General features: G+C 47.9%; 1 protein-coding gene across 8 annotated transcripts in view; it reads left to right on the plus strand.

Annotated features, from left to right (window-relative positions):
- Nucleotides 1–22,020, plus strand: part of LOC110485820 (septin-9) — an 83,507-nt gene that overhangs the window by 55,824 nt on the left and 5,663 nt on the right. For 6 of the 8 annotated variants that reach the window (XM_021557003.2, XM_036940488.1, XM_021557004.2 and 3 more), the window contains 9 exons: nt 2,116–2,283; nt 5,878–6,006; nt 6,107–6,188; nt 6,289–6,426; nt 15,699–15,816; nt 17,988–18,083; nt 18,257–18,353; nt 19,899–19,950; nt 20,073–21,608. In XM_021557003.2, coding sequence (XP_021412678.2) covers nt 2,116–2,283; nt 5,878–6,006; nt 6,107–6,188; nt 6,289–6,426; nt 15,699–15,816; nt 17,988–18,083; nt 18,257–18,353; nt 19,899–19,950; nt 20,073–20,256 — 1,064 coding nt within the window. In that variant the 3' untranslated portion in view covers nt 20,257–21,608. Of the gene's footprint in view, nt 1–844; nt 1,002–2,115; nt 2,284–5,877; nt 6,007–6,106; nt 6,189–6,288; nt 6,427–15,698; nt 15,817–17,987; nt 18,084–18,256; nt 18,354–19,898; nt 19,951–20,072; nt 21,609–22,020 lie in introns of those variants that run through there. The other 2 variants (XM_021557006.2, XM_036940486.1) reach the window with 2 other exon arrangements.

Genomic DNA, 22,020 nt, shown 5'->3' on the forward strand with positions numbered 1-22,020 from the left:
TTTCCCAGGGCTTCCATGTGGAAAGTCTAGTACTTCCCAGTCCAAATAAACGAAAGCTCCTGCTGTAATGGTTCCACAACATGCTTACGTATTGTGCAGAAAGACACTGGAGAAGTTTCTATATGTGACATTGAATTTAGTGTCAGATCGGAGGCGGCGTGTTTTATGGGCACGCTCACAATTGTCGTTATCAGACATGGACAGGAAATGAGGCGCAGTGTGACAATGACTTCCGGTGTGCAAGACTTGAATCATCAGGCCCGGCGAGCTAAAGCGAGAGGATGTGGAGGCTAGTGTGATGAACAGGAAACCCAGAGACTGCGGTGAAGATTCCGCTGTAAAGACGGGCGTGGCTGTTGATGCTCAACCCATATTCATCAGGTCAACGGGGACACCGCGGACAAGGAGCAGGGCAAGGTGGTTACAATGACCTGTCACAGGCCGCTAGAGCTGACGTTGTCAAACTCGAAAGGGAGTCCCACTTTCTCTCCTCCTGTGAGTGCATGGAACTAGAAACTAGAATGTGAAGCACTGGAAACGACAGCCACAGTTCCCCCTTATCTGGAGCACGTTGATAGTGGTCCGTGTTTACAGGATATGGACATTTTGTCTTGAGGTTTGTCTGTGGATCTTCTGATCGCATGTTTGAATTCATTCACAGCTATTTTGCTGGCTGTGATTATGCCTCTGTCTGTGGTTTTGGAGTGTCTGTAAACCTCGAGCAGTAGATGATACCACAGCACGCTGTCAAAAGGGAAAAACACCCAACTGTCTCCTCCCACCACGCCGGGGCTAACGTGTGTGTGTGTGTGTGCGTGCGTGCGTGCAACAGTTGAAAGTAGCTTGTTTTCTGTTCAGTAGGCTCGTCCAGACACTGCTTTGGCAGTTAGCCTTGCTACGATAGGCAGTCATACCTTCTCTTCAACGACTTTGGACTATTTTAGGTCTACTTCACTGTAGACTGTACTTTTCATCTACCTGCCTCCCAGTCACTCACTCAGGTGAGTGGTAACTGCTACTATTCTTCAATATGAGTCTGTGTACTTATTTTTTTAAATTTATTTGTAGTTTAAAACATTGTGAGTGCTACATCCACTTTACAGCTGCAGCTTGCCGCCATTGTTCACCACAACACACGCATGTACGTCTTCAGATGTATGTGACGTAGGGGAGCGGATGTTTTTTTTGTCCACTGTTCTATGTGTCATTTGTTGGGCTATAGTCTATAGGTTGTTGGACATATCACTCAGTTTAATTCCTCAGGGATCCGTGTTTGACGGTTGGGTGTGGACGGAGACGGCGGGGGGGGGGGAGGTTCTGAGTCATTTCATGCAGTGTTGGTGTATGCAGTGTTGGTGTATGCAGTGTTGGTGTATGCAGTGTTGGTGTATGCAGTGTTGGTGTATGAGTGTCTTTTCCTGTGGCTACAGTTGGACTCTTGTTAAGAGTCTGAGTTATTGTGTGAGGTGGAGGTGTCAACCGTCATACCCATAGCATGTTATTCACCAAACATGCCACTACCGTTGTGTAGAATCAGTTTGATAAGTTGCATTTGTCCGGTGTAGTTTGGGTTCAGTACAGTTTGATATAACCAGCTGGAATTCAGTGAACTGTCGTGAAATCTACTCATTGATCAGCAGCTACAGTGATGAGTGAGATGGATCCTATATAAAATGTTCCATGCTGAACACTGATATATCTCTCTCTCTCTCTCTCTCTCTCTCTCTCTCTCTCTCTCTCTCTCTCTCTCTCTCTCTCTCTCTCTCTCTCTCTCTCTCTCTCTCTCTCTCTCTCTCTCTCTCTCTCTCTCTCTCTCTCTCTCTCTCTCTCTCTCTCTCTCTCTCTCTCTCTCTCTCTCTCTCTCTCTCTCTCTCTCTCTCTCTCTCTCTCTCTCTCTCTCTCTCTCTCTCTCTCTCTCTCTCTCTCTCTCTCTCTCTCTCTCTCTCTCTCTCTCTCTCTCTCTCTCTCTCTCTCTCCTCTCTCTCTCTCTCTCTCTCTCTCTCTCTCTCTCTCTCTCTCTCTCTCTCTCTCTCTCTCTCTCTCTCTCTCTCTCTCTCTCTCTCTCTCTCTCTCTCTCTCTCTCTCTCTCTCTCTCTCTCTTTCTTTCATCATCAGGGTCAGAGGTCAAGCCGAGCCACAGCAACATGTCCACCCCGCAACCCCCTGCCAAGGGAGCGTCACATGCCGCTGGTGACTTCAGCTACGTGGGCATCGATGCCATCCTGGAGCAGATGAGGAGGAAGGCCATGAAACAGGGCTTTGAGCTCAACATCATGATCGTCGGTGAGTGGTGTTGAACAGTGAACACACACAAGCAAAACACACATGTGTAACACACCCTTTTGAGATCATGGATGTGAGTGAATGGTTTTAAACACACGTGAACACACATACACACACGTCCTCACCATCACATCTGTTACATCCACCCATCCCCAGAGAGAGAGACTTTATTTTCTAAACTCTGCATTTAAATGTTTTCAAAGTCAAACTGTCATTGGGAAATGAGCCTGGAGTGAGTGCTTGATCTTCCAGGACTAACTAGCGTGGAACCCCATTGGGGAACCCTTACCCCGAGTGTTCCTGAGATTGGTACACACTACACATTGTGGCATGCATCCTTCAGTATAAAAGAAAGCTGTCAGGCAGAGAGATGGTGGAGTAATGATGCCCATTAATGGTGAAGAGCTCTAGCACACACCACTCTGCCCTCAGCTCACCACAGCTCGCGTGTGTCTCAGTCACCAGATCTCAACCGAATTGAACAGTGGCGCTTACCATCAACAAAACACCAAATTATGGAATTTCTTGAGGAAGAATGGTGTCGCATCCCTCCAACAGATTTCCAGACACTTGTAGAATCTATGCCAAGGTGCATTGAAGCTGATGTGGCTCATGGTGGCCCACTGCCCTATTAAGACACTTTATGTTGGTGTTTCCTTTATTTTGGCAGTTACCTGTACTTTACCACGGTGAGAAGTGACTGAAGCTACGAAGAGCATGTTGAAGGACCTCGAGTCTCTCTTCCCAGCTTAGATGTCTCTGTGTTTGCGTGGCTGTCGGAGGGGATGGTGGTAGAGTAGAGCGCGGAGACACACACACACACACACACACACAGTATGTTGTATAGGAGCCCTGTGGGAGTGTGTTTTGTATACATACTAGCTGTCATAGTGGTTCATTGGAATGTTTTTGTTTAAAATAAAGGTGGCATCTCAAGGTACCAAGTCAACGAAGACCCATCTGGGCAAGGTCAAAAAGTATTACTTTCTCTCATGGCCATCATGTAGGAAGATCAATTCAATCAATAAAACATTTTACGCCAGACTTCCATGTTCCCTGACTAGGCTATATCTTTCTCTTGTCGGCACGTCGTCATTGATATGCATCACAATCCTCATAGTTGTTTTCGGGCAAATTGCAGCATTCAGTCAGCGCTACATTAGAGACATCAGAAACGTGTGCCCACTTGAAGTGGAGTGGTAATGTCGGAGAAAGGCAGACCTCTAGTGAATGGGATAGTTTATGAGCAAAGGGTATGTTGTGCAATAGTGTGCATACAGTGGGGAGAACAAGTATTTGATATACTGCCGATTTTGCAGGTTTTCCTACTTACAAAGCATGTAGAGGTCTGTAGTTTTTATCATAGGTACACTTCAACTGTGAGAGATGGAATCTAAAACAAATATCCAGAAAATCTCATTGTATGATTTTAAAGTAATTACTTTGCATTTTATTGCATGACATAAGTATTTGATCACCTACCAACCAGTAAGAATTCCCGCTCTCACAGACCTATTAGTTTTTCTTTAAGAAGCCCTCCTGTTCTCCACTCATTACCTGTATTAACTGCCCCTGTTTGAACCCATTACCTATATAAAAGACACCTGTCCACACTCTCAATCAAACAGACTCCAACCTCTCCACAATGGCCAAAACCAGAAAGCTGTGTAAGGACGGGACCTGGTCAATGACCTGAAGAGAGCTGATTCCACAGTCCCAAAGAAAACCATTAGTAACACACTACGCCGTCATCGATTAAAATCCTGCAGCGCACGCAAGGTCCAACTGCTCAAGCCAGCGCATGTCCAGGCCCGTCTGAACTTTGCCAATGACCATCTGGATGATCCAGAGGAGGAATGGGAGAAGGTCATGTGGTCTGATGAGACAAAAATTATGCTTTTTGGTCTAAACTCCACTCGCCGTGTTTGGAGGAAGAAGAATGATGAGTACAACCGCAAGAACACCATCCCAACCTTGAAGCATGGAGGTGGAAACATCATTCTTTGGGGATGCTTTTCTGCAAAGGGGACAGGACGACTGCACCGTATTGAGGGGAGGATGGATTGGGCCATGTATCGCGAGATCTTGGCCAACAACCTCCTTCCCTCAGTAAGAGCATTGGAGATGGGTCGTGGCTGGGTCTTCCAGCATGACAACGACCCGAAACACACAGCCAGGGAAACTAAGGAGTGGCTCCGTAAGAAGCATCTCAAGGTCCTGGAGTGGCCTAGCCAGTCTCCAGACCTGAACCCAATAGAAAATCTTTGGAGGGAGCTGATAGTCCGTATTGCCCAGCGACAGCCCCGAAACCTGAAGGATCTGGAGAAGGTCTGTATGGAGGAGTGGGCCAAAATCCCTGCTGCAGTGTGTGCAAACCTGGTCAAGAACTACAGGAAACGTATGATCTCTGTAATTGCAAACAAGTTTCTGTACCAAATATTAAGTTCTGCTCTTCTGATGTATCAAATACTTATGTCATGCAATAAAATGCTAATTAATTACTTTAAAATCATACAATGTGATTTTCAGGATTTTTGTTTTAGATTCCGTCTCTCACAGTTGAAGTGTACCTATGATACAAATGACAGACCTCTACATGCTTTGTAAGTAGGAAAACCTGCAAAATCGGCAGTGTATCAAATACTTGTTCTCCCCACTGTACATGTTATAGTGGCTATTGGTGGTGGGGGGGGGGGCAGGACAGAGTTTGACACAGCAGCAGTACTCCCTGTCCCTCTCTAAAGGCATTGTGTGAAAGGTCAGTGGAGATGTAACTCAGACTCGTAAGGCCTCTCTGTGAGATGTATGACCCTAATCCCAGCCCTAAAGCCCCTTAGACCGCAGCAGTGTCCCCGATGCCTAAAGGTTAATTAAGCTGGCACGGCTGCCGATGCCTGCTGCTAATGGATGCCTATGGGGAGATGGCGGAATCAATCAAATGTATTTATAAAGCTCTTTTTACATCAGCAGTTGTTACAAAGTGCTTATACAGAAACCCAGCCTAAAACAGCAAGCAATGCAGATGTAGAAGCACAGTGGCTAGGAAAAACTCCCTTGAAAGGCAGGAACCTAGGAAGAAACCTAGAGAAGAACCAGGCTCTGAGGGGTGGCCAGTCCTCTTCTGGGTCTTGGTGAGGAGTGTGTGGCCCTACAGCAGGCTGGAATGACCCTACAGCAGGCTGGAATGACCCTACAGCAGGCTGGAAAGGCCCTACAGCAGGCTGGAATGGCCCTACAGCAGGATGGAATGGCCCTACAGCAGGATGGAATGACCCTACAGCAGGCTGGAATGACCCTACAGCAGGCTGGAATGACCCTACAGCAGGCTGGAATGGCCCTACAGCAGGCTGGAATGGCCCTACAGCAGGCTGGAATGGCCCTACAGCAGGCTGGAATGGCCCTACAGCAGGCTGGAATGACCCTACAGCAGGCTAGAATGTTTCTCGTCTTTCACAATTTGTGTGCAATCTGTTCAGAGTCAGGAAAGCTATTGCACATTCACGACAGGTGAGAAGAGCCTCATGGTTGAGGAGAAGACCCTCTCTGTTTGTGTGTCCAGACCTATAGTTCACCCCCTGTGTTGGTCTCTAACAGGTCAGAGTGGTCTGGGGAAGTCGACCCTGATGAACACTCTGTTCAAGTCTAAGGTCAGCAGGAAGTCTGTGGTGTCCACCCCCGAGGAGAGGATCCCCAAGACCATCGAGATCAAGTCCATCAGCCACGGTAACACACACACAAACACACTTATGGATCTGTGGTAATCAGTATACATTTAGCAATGTAATACATGTCATGGATTTCTCCTGTGTCTCTCTCTGTCTAGACATCGAAGAGAAGGGCGTGAGGATGAAACTAACGGTAATCGACACTCCCGGCTTTGGGGACCACATCAACAACGAGAACTGGTGAGTTGTAGTTTTTATTTTTTAATCCCTACCACAGAGTGAATGACTGGGTCGTCGCCTGTCTGTGAACTCCATTTCCCATGTGCCCCCCCCCCATCAGCTGGCAGCCAATCATGAAGTTCATCAATGACCAGTATGAGCAGTACCTGCAGGAGGAGATCAACATCAACAGGAAGAAGAGGATCCCAGACTCACGGGTTCACTGCTGTATGTACTTCATACCACCTACTGGACACTGGTGAGTTAAGGACACACACACTCACTCACTCACTCACTCACTCACTCACTCACACACACACACTCTGTTTGTCTGGGACTTCACCACTTCCTCTAGACTGCCCCCCTTTTCTCTCGACCGCTTGTAGACCGAGACTCCGAGGTATCGCTTTGGGAATCAGCTTTCACAAAGACTCAGATGCTATAGTACCCAATCGTATAGACTGTGAAAGCAAAACAATGAGGGAGACTAAGACCATGTATGTACAACAAAGTGTTTAGGAAACATTTGTGTATTTGACCAGGAACCGCGTCCGTGGGGAAATTTTAGAGAATTACTTCATATTAACTAACTGAAATATAAACATCAAAATCCTCGACATTCATGCAAAGTTAAAAGCATTTTATTCTAATCGACGGGGAAGTCGTTAAGTGGCTTCAGTCTGTCTCAGAGCATGTAAAGATTCTGTCAAGGTCCTGCAGTCTTCTAGATGGGTATGCATTACTAATAGAATAGTTTTTAAACACCCAGGTGGTGGCTGTTTGTCCATTAGTTATTCTCAGGAGTGTATTGAGTGTGTGTATCCCACTGTTTGACACACTCTCTCACCTCCTTGTGACACCACAGCTGCAGTGTGTGTGTGTGTGTGTGTGTGTGTGGCAGCTCTACAGTCAGTGCATTGTCCAGACCCTCTTTCGCAAAGCACGAGCCAAGGCTTTTTCCCTCGTTCTCTCTCGTCCCAAAAGCTAAAATGCCTCTCTTCTCCTGCCAGTCCCCTCCCTCTCTAACCCCCTTGACCTCGAGTGCCCCATAAATTTGTTGCGCAGTGCCCCATGGCTGCGTAACAAATGACCCCCTGTTACCTATTTTAGTCCACTACTATTGACCAGGGCCCCTATGTCTCTGGTCAAAAGTAGGAAACTACACAGGGATTAGGATGCCATTTGGGAATGAACCCATGTGTCTAGGACAGCTCCGTGCTTTGGTGCCATTACGTCCGTAATGGACACTACGCTGAATATTCAGTAATCCTGGCATCCCATATCACCAAATAATAGCAGAGACATCAAGTTTTATAGCCCAATGGTGGTGGCTCTTTTTATTGTCAAACTTCAATTTGAAGGTATTGCCCCTTGGGTTAGTTTACTTTAAGTGTCAGCAATTTGCTTCAAGGTCTCTTTTTTTAGTAGCTCGACCGGTTTTCCATCGACATGGGATGCGTCCCAAACGGCACCCTATGCTCTGTGGGCTATGGCCAAAAGTAGTGCTCTGTATAGGGAATAAGATGCCATTTTGGCCGCACCTGTCGTCAATGGAAGTGCATAGCAGCCGTTGACTGAATGGTTGACCGGCACTCCTCCCCTCTAGGCTGTCCTCGTGTTACCTCGTGAAGGATGCCTTCCTTGAGAACTACCAGGGTAACCCGCGGTTACGCCAGGCAATGTTGCACTTGGACTCTCTTGACCCGTGAGGGGTTTTTATTAAAGGCATCGGAGAAAGTGGAGGGATGAGAGCAGTCTACGGTGCGGTCACCCCCCCCCCCCCCCCCTTCCTCTACATGGTTGCTTCCATTTTGACCACAGAACAGAGTTAGCACTGACAGCTCAGCCCTCCCTCTGCAGACACAGCTACCAAGTTAACTATTTCCCTTTTTGAAGTGGAGAATTTGAGCATATGGCGTCTCTCTGTGTGCATAAATATGTACGGTACATATGTTTAGTGCGTAGGAGTGCATTTTGTGTGTTGACCTTTTTGTTGATCATTTCCTGTTTTAAGTGAAGAACTTGGAGTCTAGCCATATTGTGTGTGCACATTGTGCATGTCTATGTGTGTGTGTGTGTTGACATGTGCGTGTCTATCTGTGGTATGTGTGTGTGTTGACCGATATGTGATTCACACGTGCTGTGCGTCAATTTGAACCTCGGTCTCGTCTTTTTTGTTCCGGAGCGCGTGAACATTTTCTCAGTCGAACATCTACACTGTACCTGTGTACAGTAGGCCTACATACCACTGATGCACATGAAACCCTGTGTGTGTGTGACTTACAGTCCACAAAGCTGAGGTCACGGATCCTGAGGGGACAGGAGATCAAATTATAGGCGGAGCCAAGGAGAGCTGCAGCAGGGGATCGTTGACCTATGGGGGGGGGGGGGGGGATCTCTCTCACACTCTCCTTTCTTTTTATTTCCCTATACCATGAAGTGGTGTTGACTGTCTGTCTCTGTCGGTCCTCTCTCTCACCGTGTCACGTGGGTCTCTCTCAGGACACCCTAGTATGACGTGTATTGACTGTCTGTCTCTGTCGCTCCTCGCTCTCTCTCTCTCACCGTGTCACGTGGGTCTCTCTCAGGACACCCTAGTATGACGTGTGTTGACTGTCTGTCTCTGTCGGTCCTCTCTCTCTCTCTCACCGTGTCACGTGGGTCTCTCTCAGGACACCCTAGTATGACGTGTATTGACTGTCTGTCTCTGTCGCTTCTCGCTCTCTCTCTCTTACCGTGTCACGTGGGTCTCTCTCAGGACACCCTAGTATGACGTGTATTGACTGTCTGTCTCTGTCGCTCCTCGCTCTCTCTCTCTCACCGTGTCACGTGGGTCTCTCTCAGGACACCCTAGTATGACGTGTATTGACTGTCTGTCTCTGTCGGTCCTCTCTCTCTTTCTCTCTCTCACCGTGTCACGTGGGTCTCTCTCAGGACACCCTAGTATGACGTGTGTTGACTGTCTGTCTCTGTCGGTCCTCGCTCTCTCTCTCTCTTACCGTGTCACGTGGGTCTCTCTCAGGACACCCTAGTATGACGTGTGTTGACTGTCTGTCTCTGTCGGTCCTCTCTCTCTCTCTCTCTCTCTCACCGTGTCACGTGGGTCTCTCTCAGGACACCCTAGTATGACGTGTATTGACTGTCTGTCTCTGCCGGTCCTCTCTCTCTCTCTCACCGTGTCACGTGGGTCTCTCTCAGGACACCCTACTATGACGTGTATTGACTGTCTGTCTCTGTCGCTCCTCGCTCTCTCTCTCTTACCGTGTCACGTGGGTCTCTCTCAGGACACCCTAGTATGACGTGTGTTGACTGTCTGTCTCTGTCGGTACTCTCTCTCTCACCGTGTCACATGGGTCTCTCTCAGGACACCCTAGTATGACGTGTATTGACTGTCTGTCTCTGTCGCTCCTCGCTCTCTCTCTCTCACCGTGTCACGTGGGTCTCTCTCGGGACACCCTAGTATGACGTGTATTGACTGTGTGTCTCTGTCGGTCCTCTCTCTCTCTCTCTCTCTCTCTCACCGTGTCACGTGGGTCTCTCTCAGGACACCCTAGTATGACGTGTGTTGACTGTCTGTCTCTGTTGGTCCTCGCTCTCTCTCTCTCTTACCGTGTCACGTGGGTCTCTCTCAGGACACCCTAGTATGACGTGTGTTGACTGTCTGTCTCTGTCGGTACTCTCTCTCCCACCGTGTCACGTGGGTCTCTCTCAGGACACCCTAATATGACGTGTATTGACTGTCTGTCTCTGTCGGTCCTCTCTCTCTCTCTCTCTCTCTCACCGTGTCACGTGGGTCTCTCTCAGGACACCCTAGTATGACGTGTATTGACTGTCTGTCTCTGTCGGTCCTCTCTCTCTCTCTCTCTCACCGTGTCACGTGGGTCTCTCTCAGGACACCCTAGTATGACGTGTATTGACTGTCTGTCTCTGTCGCTCCTCGCTCTCTCTCTCTTACCGTGTCACGTGGGTCTCTCTCAGGACACCCTAGTATGACGTGTGTTGACTGTCTGTCTCTGTCGGTACTCTCTCTCCCACCGTGTCACGTGGGTCTCTCTCAGGACACCCTAGTATGACGTGTATTGACTGTCTGTCTCTGTCGGTCCTCTCTCTCTCTCTCTCACCGTGTCACGTGGGTCTCTCTCAGGACACCCTAGTATGACGTGTGTTGACTGTCTGTCTCTGTCACTCCTCGCTCTCGCTCTCTCTCACCGTGTCACGTGGGTCTCTCTCAGGACACCCTAGTATGACGTGTGTTGACTGTCTGTCTCTGTCGGTCCTCGCTCTCTCTCTCACCGTGTCACGTGGGTCTCTCTCAGGACACCCTAGTATGACGTGTGTTGACTGTCTGTCTCTGTCGCTCCTCGCTCTCTCTCTCTTACCGTGTCACGTGGGTCTCTCTCAGGACACCCTAGTATGACGTGTGTTGACTGTCTGTCTCTGTCGCTCCTCGCTCTCTCTCTCTTACCGTGTCACGTGGGTCTCTCTCAGGACACCCTAGTATGACGTGTATTGACTGTCTGTCTCTGTCGCTCCTCGCTCTCTCTCTCTCTCACCGTGTCACGTGGGTCTCTCTCAGGACACCCTAGTATGACGTGTGTTGACTGTCCGTCTCTGTCGGTCCTCTCTCTCTCTCTCTCTCTCACCGTGTCACGTGGGTCTCTCTCAGGACACCCTAGTATGACGTGTGTTGACTGTCCGTCTCTGTCGGTCCTCTCTCTCTCTCTCTCTCACCGTGTCACGTGGGTCTCTCTCAGGACACCCTAGTATGACGTGTGTTGACTGTCTGTCTCTGTCGGTCCTCTCTCTCTCTCTCTCTCACCGTGTCACGTGGGTCTCTCTCAGGACACCCTAGTATGACGTGTGTTGACTGTCTGTCTCTGTCGGTCCTCTCTCTCTCTCTCTCTCACCGTGTCACGTGGGTCTCTCTCAGGACACCCTAGTATGACGTGTATTGACTGTCTGTCTCTGTCGCTCCTCGCTCTCTCTCTCTCACCGTGTCACGTGGGTCTCTCTCAGGACACCCTAGTATGACGTGTGTTGACTGTCTGTCTCTGTCGGTCCTCTCTCTCTCTCTCACCGTGTCACGTGGGTCTCTCTCAGGACACCCTAGTATGACGTGTGTTGACTGTCTGTCTCTGTCGGTCCTCTCTCTCTCTCTCTCTCTCTCACCGTGTCACGTGGGTCTCTCTCAGGACACCCTAGTATGACGTGTGTTGACTGTCTGTCTCTGTCGGTCCTCTCTCTCTCTCTCTCTCACCGTGTCACGTGGGTCTCTCTCAGGACACCCTAGTATGACGTGTATTGACTGTCTGTCTCTGTCGCTCCTCGCTCTCTCTCTCTCACCGTGTCACGTGGGTCTCTCTCAGGACACCCTAGTATGACGTGTGTTGACTGTCTGTCTCTGTCGGTCCTCTCTCTCTCTCTCTCTCACCGTGTCACGTGGGTCTCTCTCAGGACACCCTAGTATGACGTGTGTTGACTGTCTGTCTCTGTCGGTCCTCTCTCTCTCTCTCTCTCACCGTGTCACGTGGGTCTCTCTCAGGACACCCTAGTATGACGTGTGTTGACTGTCCGTCTCTGTCGGTCCTCTCTCTCTCTCTCTCTCTCTCTCACCGTGTCACGTGGGTCTCTCTCAGGACACCCTAGTATGACGTGTGTTGACTGTCCGTCTCTGTCGGTCCTCTCTCTCTCTCTCTCTCACCGTGTCACGTGGGTCTCTCTCAGGACACCCTAGTATGACGTGTGTTGACTGTCCGTCTCTGTCGCTCCTCGCTCTCTCTCTCTCTCACCGTGTCACGTGGGTCTCTCTCAGGACACCCTAGTATGACGTGTGTTGACTGTCCGTCTCTGTCGGTCCTCTCTCTCTCTCTCTCTCACCGTGTCACGTGGGTCTCTCTCAGGACACCCTAGTATGACGTGTGTTGACTGTCCGTCTCTGTCGGTCCTCTCTCTCTCTCTCTCTTACCGTGTCACGTGGGTCTCTCTCAGGACACCCTAGTATGACGTGTGTTGACTGTCCGTCTCTGTCGGTCCTCTCTCTCTCTCTCTCTCTCACCGTGTCACGTGGGTCTCTCTCAGGACACCCTAGTATGACGTGTGTTGACTGTCCGTCTCTGTCGCTCCTCGCTCTCTCTCTCTCTCACCGTGTCACGTGGGTCTCTCTCAGGACACCCTAGTATGACGTGTGTTGACTGTCCGTCTCTGTCGGTCCTCTCTCTCTCTCTCACTCACCGTGTCACGTGGGTCTCTCTCAGGACACCCTAGTATGACGTGTGTTGACTGTCCGTCTCTGTCGGTCCTCTCTCTCTCTCTCTCTTACCGTGTCACGTGGGTCTCTCTCAGGACACCCTAGTATGACGTGTGTTGACACGTGTTCTGTTCTGTTCCCGCCCCGTTCAGTGTGCCTGTCTCTCCTCTCTCCTGAGGGGGCCCCTCTATAGTCCAGCTGCTCCAGGTCTTTGAACCAGGGTGACCCAGCATGGCTGGGATAATTGGAGGGGAGAGGAGAGCAGAAGGAGAGGAGCTGGAGTGGTGATGCCATAGGAAAGAGAGACTGAAAAGAGATTTGGGGGAAAATAGAGGGAGCTATGGTGCTGCTCATACAATTATCAGAAATTCAGAATTAGCAGAGAGCCCACTCTGTAAATGTGATGTACTTGTATAGAGTATTGTTCCAAACGGTGTGTCTTAAAATGAACAGCATCAAAAAAGGGTAGTGTTTAGATATTCATATTTTCAATGTTGAATGAATGAATGTGAAAATGTGTATTTCAGAATCTAGACATACGGAACAACCAGAGGCCCTGCCAGGCTAGCTATTGCCTGAACATTCCCATGCATTCTCCTCTGATAGAGAACAGAGAGGAGAGTGTGTACAGGATAGAAAGAGATGAGATGGGGGAAGAGATAAGGTTTATAGGAGGACAGAAGAGTAGAGAAGCTCTGAAGTCTTGACCATTTTGGGAGTAGGATGCACAAGCTTTGTGTGAGTGGTTAGTTGAGGACAATATCTCTCATCACATGATGCTCAATATAGATATGTATTCAATTGCGTTATCCAACACGTTTCACCTCCTAAAGCTGCCGTCCATGACAAATCTTGAGACGACCTTTATACGTTTCCAGGCTTATATCAGTTTCAGTTCTTAACCATTTTGTGTTTAACCTTGGAAAGATTAGTCTTTTAAATTTGAGAATTAGGATTATACTGGCACACTGCTGCACAATCACATTGTCATCGATCAGAAATTAATAGACAATGGACCATCATTGCCCCCTAGTGGTATATCTGTCTCATAACACCCATGACTGAAAGTCATCAGTGGATGTGACATTCATTGCCCCACAACTGCTCTATCATACTCAAAAGAAATGTCCTTTGTGATTGAATACACGTTTTGGACATGTTTTCAATTATACCACAGTGCTGCATTACAATATAACCTACCAAGCTAAGCTACAGGACGTTTTGCTAGCACAGACTGGAATATGTTCCGGGATCCTAATGATGTCATTGAGGAGTACACCACATCAGTCACTGGATTCATCAATAAGTGCATTGATGACGTTGTTCCCACAGTGACTGTACGTACATACCCCAACCAGGAGCCATGGATTACAGGCAACATCTGCACTGCGCTAAAGGGTAGAGCTGCCGCTTTCAAGGAGTGGGACTCTAACCCGGAAGCTTATAAGAGATCTTGCTATGCCCTCCAAGGAACCATCAAACAGGCAAAGCATCAATACAGGACAAAGGTTGAATCGTACAACACTGGCTCCGACGCTCGTCGGATGTGGCAGGGCTTGCAAACTATTACAGACTACAAAGGGAAGCACAGCCACAAGCTGCCCAGTGACACAAGCCTACCAGACAAGCTAAATTACTTCTATGCTCGCTTCGAGGCAAGTAACATGAGAGCATCAGTGTTCTGGACGACTGTGTGATCACACTCTCCGCCGCCGACGTGAGTAAGACCTGTAAACAGGTCACCATTAACAAGGCCGCAGGGCCAGATGGATTACCAGGACGTGTACTCCGAGCATGCGCTGTCCAACTGGCAAGTGTCTTTACTGACATTTTCAACCTGTCCCTGACTGAGTCTGTAATACCAACATGTTTCAAGCAGACCACCATAGTCCCTGTGCCCAACTCTAAGGTAACCTGCCTAAATGACTACGGACCCGTAGCACTCACGTCTGTAGCCATGAAGTCCTGTGAAAGGCTGGTCATGGCTCACATCAATACCATTATCCAAGAAACCCTAGACCCCACTTCAATTCACATATCCGCCTCAACAGATCCACAGATGGTGCAATCTCTATTGCACTCCACAATGCCCTTTCTCACCTGGACAAAAGGAACACCTATGTGAGACTACAGCTCAGTGTTCAGTGGCATTGCGCCCTCAAAGCTCATCACTAAGCTAAGGACCCTGGGACTGAACACCTCCATCTGCAACTGGATCCTGGACTTCCTGGCAGGTTGCCCCCAGGTGGTAAGGGTAGGTAATCTGCCATGCTGATCCTCAACACATGTGCCCCTCATGGGTGCATGCTGGGTCCCCTCCTGTACTCCCTGTTCACTCATGACTGCATGGCCAGGCACGACTTCAACACCATCATCAAGTTTGCAGATGACACAACAGTGGTAGGCCTGATCACCGACAACGATGAGACAGCCTATAGGGAGGAGGTCAGAGACCTGGCCGTGTGGTGCCAGAACAACAACCTCTCCCTCAACTTGATCAAGACAAAGGAGATGATTGTGGACTACAGGAAAAGGAGGACTGAGCACGCCCCCATTCTCATCGACGGGGCTGCAGTGGAGCAGGTTGAGAACGTCAAGTTCCTTGGTGTCCACATCGCCAACAAACTATCATGGTCCAAACACACCAAGACAGTTGTGAAGAGGGCACGACAAAGCCTATTCCCCCTCAGAAGACTGAAAAGATTTGTCATGTGTCCTCAGATTCTCAAAAGGTTCAACAGCTGCACCATCGAGAGCATCCTGACTGGTTGCATCACTGCCTGGTATGGCAACCGCTCGGCCTCGGAACGCAAGGCACCTACTAAGGGTAGTGCGTGGGGACAAGCTTCCCGCCATCCAGGACCTCTATACCAGGCGGTGTCAGAGGAAGGCCCTAAAAATGGTCAAAGACGCCAGCAACCCTAGTCATAGACTGTTCTCTCTGGCAAGAGGTACCGGAGTGCAAGTCCAAAACGCATCTTAACAGCTTCTACCCACAAGCCATAAGACTCCTGAACAGCTAATCAAAGGGCTACCCAGACCCCTCTTTTACACTGCTGCTACTCTCTGTTTATTATCAATGCATGGTCACTTTAACTCTACCTACATGTACATATTACCTCGACTAACCGGTGCTCCCGCACATTAACTTTGTACCGGTACCCCTTGTATATAGCCTCACCATTGTTATTTTACTGCTCCCTCCCTCTCTCTCTCTCTCCATGTTGTCTCTCTCCTTCTCTCCCTCCCTCCCCTCTCTCCGTCCCCATGTTGTCTCTCTCCAGTCTGAGGCCCCTGGATGTGGAGTTTATGAGTCGTCTGAGTAAAGTGGTCAACATAGTCCCTGTCATCGCCAAGGCAGACACACTCACCCTGGAGGAGAGGGACTTCTTCAAACAGACGGTAAGTTGTGTGCACGCGTGTGTGTGTGATGTGTATACATCCATGTGTGTGTACACAAAAAGCCTATGATGTTGATCTGTAGATTTGCTTTTAAACTAGTCCCTTTTGCACTACAACAACCTGACCTGGGCTGACGTTAGGCCTTTACAGCAAGGTAGAAACAGGGTAACGAGAGGGTAAGATCACACACACACACACACACACACACACACACACACAGGGTAACGAGAGGGTAAGATCACACACAGGCCGGTATGAAGCGATGCCAGGCATTACAAACAGAAGCCATCTGGATAAACTACTGTACTCTGCCCAGTCTGAGGAGTAGTGGTATGAAACCCTATAAAACTTAACGGATGTTTTTAGCCAGAAAGGAGCATTTTAAGAAGTGATTTATTTACATTATTGCAGCTTTCTGTAAACCTCCGAGGCAGCTGACGTCTGCACAGATGCCAGTTTACTGTAGCAGGCTAGACTCTTATTAGCAATAAGCTACTGGGTACAGGAGATGGAGAAACCACACAGGACCTCAGATGAGGAGTTCCCCTCCAGAGTTTAGAGTAAGTTTTATGCAGCACTTGGTAGAGACTGTCTGGTAGCTGCTCGGTAGAGGCTGTCTGGTAGCTGCTCGGTAGAGGCTGTCTGGTAGCTGCTCGGTAGAGGCTGTCTGGTAGCTGCTCGGTAGAGGCTGTCTGGTAGCTGCTCGGTAGAGGCTGTCTGGTAGCTGCTCGGTAGAGGCTGTCTGGTAGCTGCACGGTAGAGGCTGTCTGGTAGCTGCACGGTAGAGGCTGTCTGGTAGCTGCACGGTAGAGGCTGTCTGGTGGAGGTCTGTCAGTAGCTACTCCTCCGTGAAAAAAAGCGCAGCCCTTTCTGTTGATGACTCATGTCTATGGTACAGAGGCCATCTCTGCTGATTTAGAATTCGATGGAATTCACCGTTGCTGCTTTCTCTTCCTGCTTTCTCTTGAAAGTTGCACCATACCAGGATACACAGGCCTCAATGACCTGCTTGGCTTAGTTTTAACCCCCCCTCCCCCCTCTGTTCCAGTGTGTGTTTGGTGGTCAGCCTGGCAGAAGAAAAGAACACACACACACACACACACACACACACACACACACACACACTCGAGGGACGCTAGTCTCCCCCTCTCTGGCATCCAGATACAGAACTTTATTAATTCTGGAGGAGGAAACACGCTGGGCAACTTGGCTACCATTTTCCTCGACAACGGCCAATGAGAACAAGGGCAGGCGAGATGGAAGCTCTGGGGCTTGTAACCAGCTTGTTTTGGTTGGCTGCATGGACTGGGCCATATACGACCCTGGGATTGTGATCTTAATTTTTTATTTTTTGACGTTTCTTCCTTGTTCTCTGTTCTCTGCAGCAGTTGACATGCACGCAAAGGGAACCAGAGAGCTTTTTATTGTTTTACCCTCTGTGTCCACAGTTCGTTGGGGGTGTGCGTGCATGTGTGCTCTGGTCACATTCCCCCGAATTTTGTAGGCTTATAATATAGGCCTAAGACTAAGAAAGTTACAAGTTTAAACTTTCCAAGAAGTATAAACAGAGAAATTTAGAAAACCTGTTCGTCATCGACCAAGTGGAAACTGTCAAAGTAGTAATTGTGAGCGGAACGGTCATTCATTTAAAGGCCATCACCGCTGGCAGGAGAAGTCTGTCATTCTCACTCTCTCGTCTGTCTTCCAGCCATTATAAAGACATAGAAGAAGGCGGCCATTTTGTAAACCTGAGTGTCTGGCTGTATATTTGTGTAATAGTGGTTAACCTCCACATCAACTCTCCATGTTAAGGATCATTAAAGATTATTTAACGTCAACACCAGCCTTAGCAGTGTTTACGGTGGACTCGGAGTGAGCTACTCTAGAATTGAGGTCAGTCATTTCCTGTTCTGTTATATTTTCAGTCACGTTGACCTCATACTGGTCTAACAATCTGGCTATCTGCATGAGTCATTTATCTTTTTATTGTTGTCAGTTAGCCAGTGAAAGTTGAGTTGGAAGAATGAGTACCGGTAGGCTTATTTACTGTCGATGGATTCTGACGTGATACAAGTCTCAGCTTCCTTTCCCCCGGGCTTCTACAGTACATTTGATGTGACACTGCAACATGGTGTCAGATTGTGACGTGTTTCTGTTTTATGTTTGTGCAGATCAGGGAAGGACTGCGAGCCAACGGGATCGACGTCTACCCTCAGGAAGAGTTTGACGAGGATTCTGATGACAGGATGATCAATGATAAGATCAGGGTGGGTTTACAGTGTGTGTATAGGCATGCAGAACCCCCCCCCCCCCCCCCCTCCCTCCCACACACACACACACACACACATACACACACACACACACACATGCACACACACACACTGACGCATGGATTCATTACAAAGCAATTGTTTGTCTTAAACTGTGTGTGTGGGTTCAGGAGATGATCCCATTTGCTGTGGTGGGGAGCAACCAGGAGTACCAGGTCAATGGAAAGAGGCTTCTGGGCAGAAAAACTAAGTGGGGAACCATAGAAGGTAATTCAACACACACACACACACACAACCCTTACTATCCCTGTCAAACTAATCATGTCAAATGGGTTGAAGCAGACCATGCATACGTATGTTACTGCTGCCAGTACATGTTTAAATCCCGGCCAAATTAGTATTTTGTTACTATGAGCGCGCGTTTCTCATATCCACGTTTCTCTGGTCTGTGACTAAAGACATTTCTGAATCACAGACCCAAGGAGGATTTACTGAGCCATCTTTATCAAAAACACAGTGGGGGGGAAAGGAAAGAGGGCTGATTGTTTCCTTCCCAGAATGCACCTGGCCCCTTCAGGGCCCCTCTTGGCCCTTGGTGAATGCTCCTTTCATCACTCCACACTTGTATAGAACAATTATATTATTCTGGACCTCTATTCCTGTTAGGTCTGTTCAAAGAACCAACCAACCAGAGCTTAGCTTTCTAGTGTTCTGGTACTTAGTTCCTGTTCTGGAACTGTCAAGGTGTTCTTTAAACACCCATGGACTGTAATTGAACTCTAAGACAAAGGTGTGTTTGCGAGCACGGGTGTGATATGAGTGAGTAATGTGGTTGTCCCCTGGCTGAGGGAACAATGACTCTAACCCAGCCAGGCAGTCAGTGTGCTCAGGCGGAGGGAAGGAGGGCGTAAGGGAGGAAAGGATGAAGAGGGAGGGAGCAATCGGAGAGGAAGCTGCTGGGCACGTCTGCACCGATATCATAAATTAGGCCACAAGAGGAGGGAGGCCTGTGGGCCCAGGATTCTCATAGCCAGGACCTGGTTCTCCTCGTTCTCCTCCTTTCTTTCTTTCTTTCTTTCTTTCTCTCTCTCGCTGATTCTCTTACTCGCTCTCACTTTTCCTCCCTCTCTCCTCTTTCTTTCTGTCGTCTCTTACGTTCTCTTTTTCCTCTACCACTGCCCCAATGTCATTCTCTCTTTCTCACTATCGACCGTTCTTCCTCCCCCTCCTTCTCTCAGAGAGGGCTGGTGCCCAGTACGGCAACATATACAACGTGTCGGTCTCTGTGTGTGGTTTGACGTGTTAGTCCCCTGTTTGCAATGGGTGGAGGAAAGTGTTAGCCTGAGAAACATTTAAAAACCAGCCTGGTTGAGGGAGACCCACCACCACGTGAATCAGTACACCCACCCACAGACTGTGGTGGTCACACAGCAGCACCCTCTTCTCCCCCCCCCCTCCTCTCCCCCGCCCCTCCCTAAGAGGGATGAAATGGAATGGAATTTCCTGTGCTGCAATTTCACATAAATAACGCTCCTTTTTCATTTTGTGGACTTGACATAATCGATCGTTCAAACATGGAAGAGTTTGTCAAGTTAAATGGGCTTCTTTGACCTGTCTTTGGCGCAACACTCCCATCTTGTGGCAGAGTGTAGAATAGCACATGGCATTTAACTTGTTACGCACACCCTGATACACAACATATTATGCTTACGTGGCTATTGTATTGAATATGATTTGAGTAACTGTAAACAGAAAACACTTGCTGTTTATCCCATAGAGTGCAATTTCATTTGCTTTACTCTGTTTTTGCAGTTGAGAACATTGCGCACTGTGAGTTTGCCCACCTGCGAGACCTTCTCATCAGGTGAATATTAACTGGGTTTGAAGTGATGTCGATACTGTGTTTGAGCAGTGTTTGGATGACGCTTGACGTTTCTCTGGGTTACATTGCTCACTAAATCTTAATCTGTGTTTCCTCTCTGTCAGGACCCACATGCAGAACATCAAGGACATCACCAGTAGCATCCACTACGAGGTGTACCGTGTCCGCAGGCTAAACGAGACCGGCGCCCAGCCCAACGCCCAGCCACCCAACACACTGGTCAACCCACAGCCACAGCAGGCCAACGGGGTGGCAGCGCAGCACCAAGTCCTGACCCATGAGATGTAGACGTCTGACCATCTGCGCACACACACACACACACACACACACACACCTTTAATGGCTGGCAACTGTGACACACCACATGCAAACACACCAAGTGACACACACATGACTCACACACACCCACCCATCCTAACTGGCCGATATGGACTGTACACACTCCAAAGAGGATTCCAATATCAAGTGTATAACCATTTTTTACATGATCAACTGCCAAAAGAGTTTCTGTTACCTGGAAGGTCTAGTGTAGCTCGTTGTAGGTCAGAGCTGTTGGGTAAACAGTACAAGATGTCCCCTAGGGAGATGGGATGCCACTGTATTCTAACACACAGAAGAAGTGTATAGACCAGCTATCTAAGTATAGCGGATCAATTAGCTTAACTAGAAATAACTGGCCCGAAATGACCTGGTTTACGTTTTGGGTTGTGCTGTATAGTGTTGTCTAGATACTGGAGATATTAGGAGGTAGGGTTTAGGTTCTTTGTATATTTTTGGACACATCTGCACTGCCCTGAAAAGCAGCAATGCAGTGTGGAGCAGCTTTGAAATCCCTTTTGTCTTTTTCCATTGTGTTTTCATATGTTTAAGACCTCTTGCCAAACCATCCTGTCTATACCAATATGCCAATGTCACATGTTGTTAAACGTATCATGTTAACGCATAAAGTGCATTTGACATTTACTGTTGTGTTATATTATTGTATTGTTTATTGTCTGGATGGTGGGGACGCAGGGAACAGACCTTTCTCTAAACCAAATAAAATGTCCTTTCTGTTTTAAAGAGAAGCAAATATATAGAATTGATTTATAAATAGGTATTTATGCTTGTTATGTATTCACTTTTTAATTGAGTTTGATATTCATATAGCCTACACACTCACATTGTTCTCAGAGAGTAGTTGTGTCAGAGAGAATGGGAAATCTACAGAGATCCTCTTTGGTTGTATTTGCTTGCCACCATGCATTGTCTCCCCTTTATTTATAGGGAATTGTATGAATCTAGATTTATATTCTGTCTTTTTGGACATGATGCAGAGTAGGACTACAGGTAGGTTGAATATGTTGCCTGTATACACAGTTTGAAATCATATTTAGTTCCCCTGACAGTTTTGCATTCTGGGTGTAGTCGACCTATAACTTATAACTTACCCTTATCTTCCCTACTATTCATCACTCAGCTAAAAACTAATGGACAGAGGTCAAAACCGAGAGTACTATTCATTCAGCCATGTAGCTCGATAACATAAATGACAAAAGTTAATGCAATGTTTATTGTTGTATAGTTATTGTGTAACTTGTATGATGAGAGTATGGTTTATCTTTGATATGCTATGTCAAAGAAATAAAGATTGATATTTTTATTGTTTACAATTGTCTTGATTGCCAATTCATTTCACCTGTGCAGGTGACTCCTCTCTTAACCAATCACAAAAGCCCCTTTGCGCAAGTGCAATTTGGCATGTCTGAAACCGTGCGAAAAAGAAGGGTACCCCTTTATTTAGTTTGCCATCAAAGTTTAGGTTTTAGTGTCAAAGTGTCTTTGCAAAGTCATAATGGGGAAGACCAAGCTGCAAGTTATTTTAAACAATCTGTGGGTGAATTGATGTAAATACAATGTGTATTGGAGTTTGTTTGTTTTTTTTACATCAAATTAGGGTCATTAGCATGAGCTTAGTTTAGAATGAGTAGTAGTCATATTTTCACTGGTCTGTTTTAAATCAGGTGATTGGATCTTTAAATGCCAATGTTTTTCATGTTTACAAGCCCATAG

Source organism: Oncorhynchus mykiss, chromosome 13 (assembly GCF_013265735.2).
Source record: "Oncorhynchus mykiss isolate Arlee chromosome 13, USDA_OmykA_1.1, whole genome shotgun sequence".
Classification (NCBI taxonomy): Eukaryota; Metazoa; Chordata; class Actinopteri; order Salmoniformes; family Salmonidae; genus Oncorhynchus; species Oncorhynchus mykiss.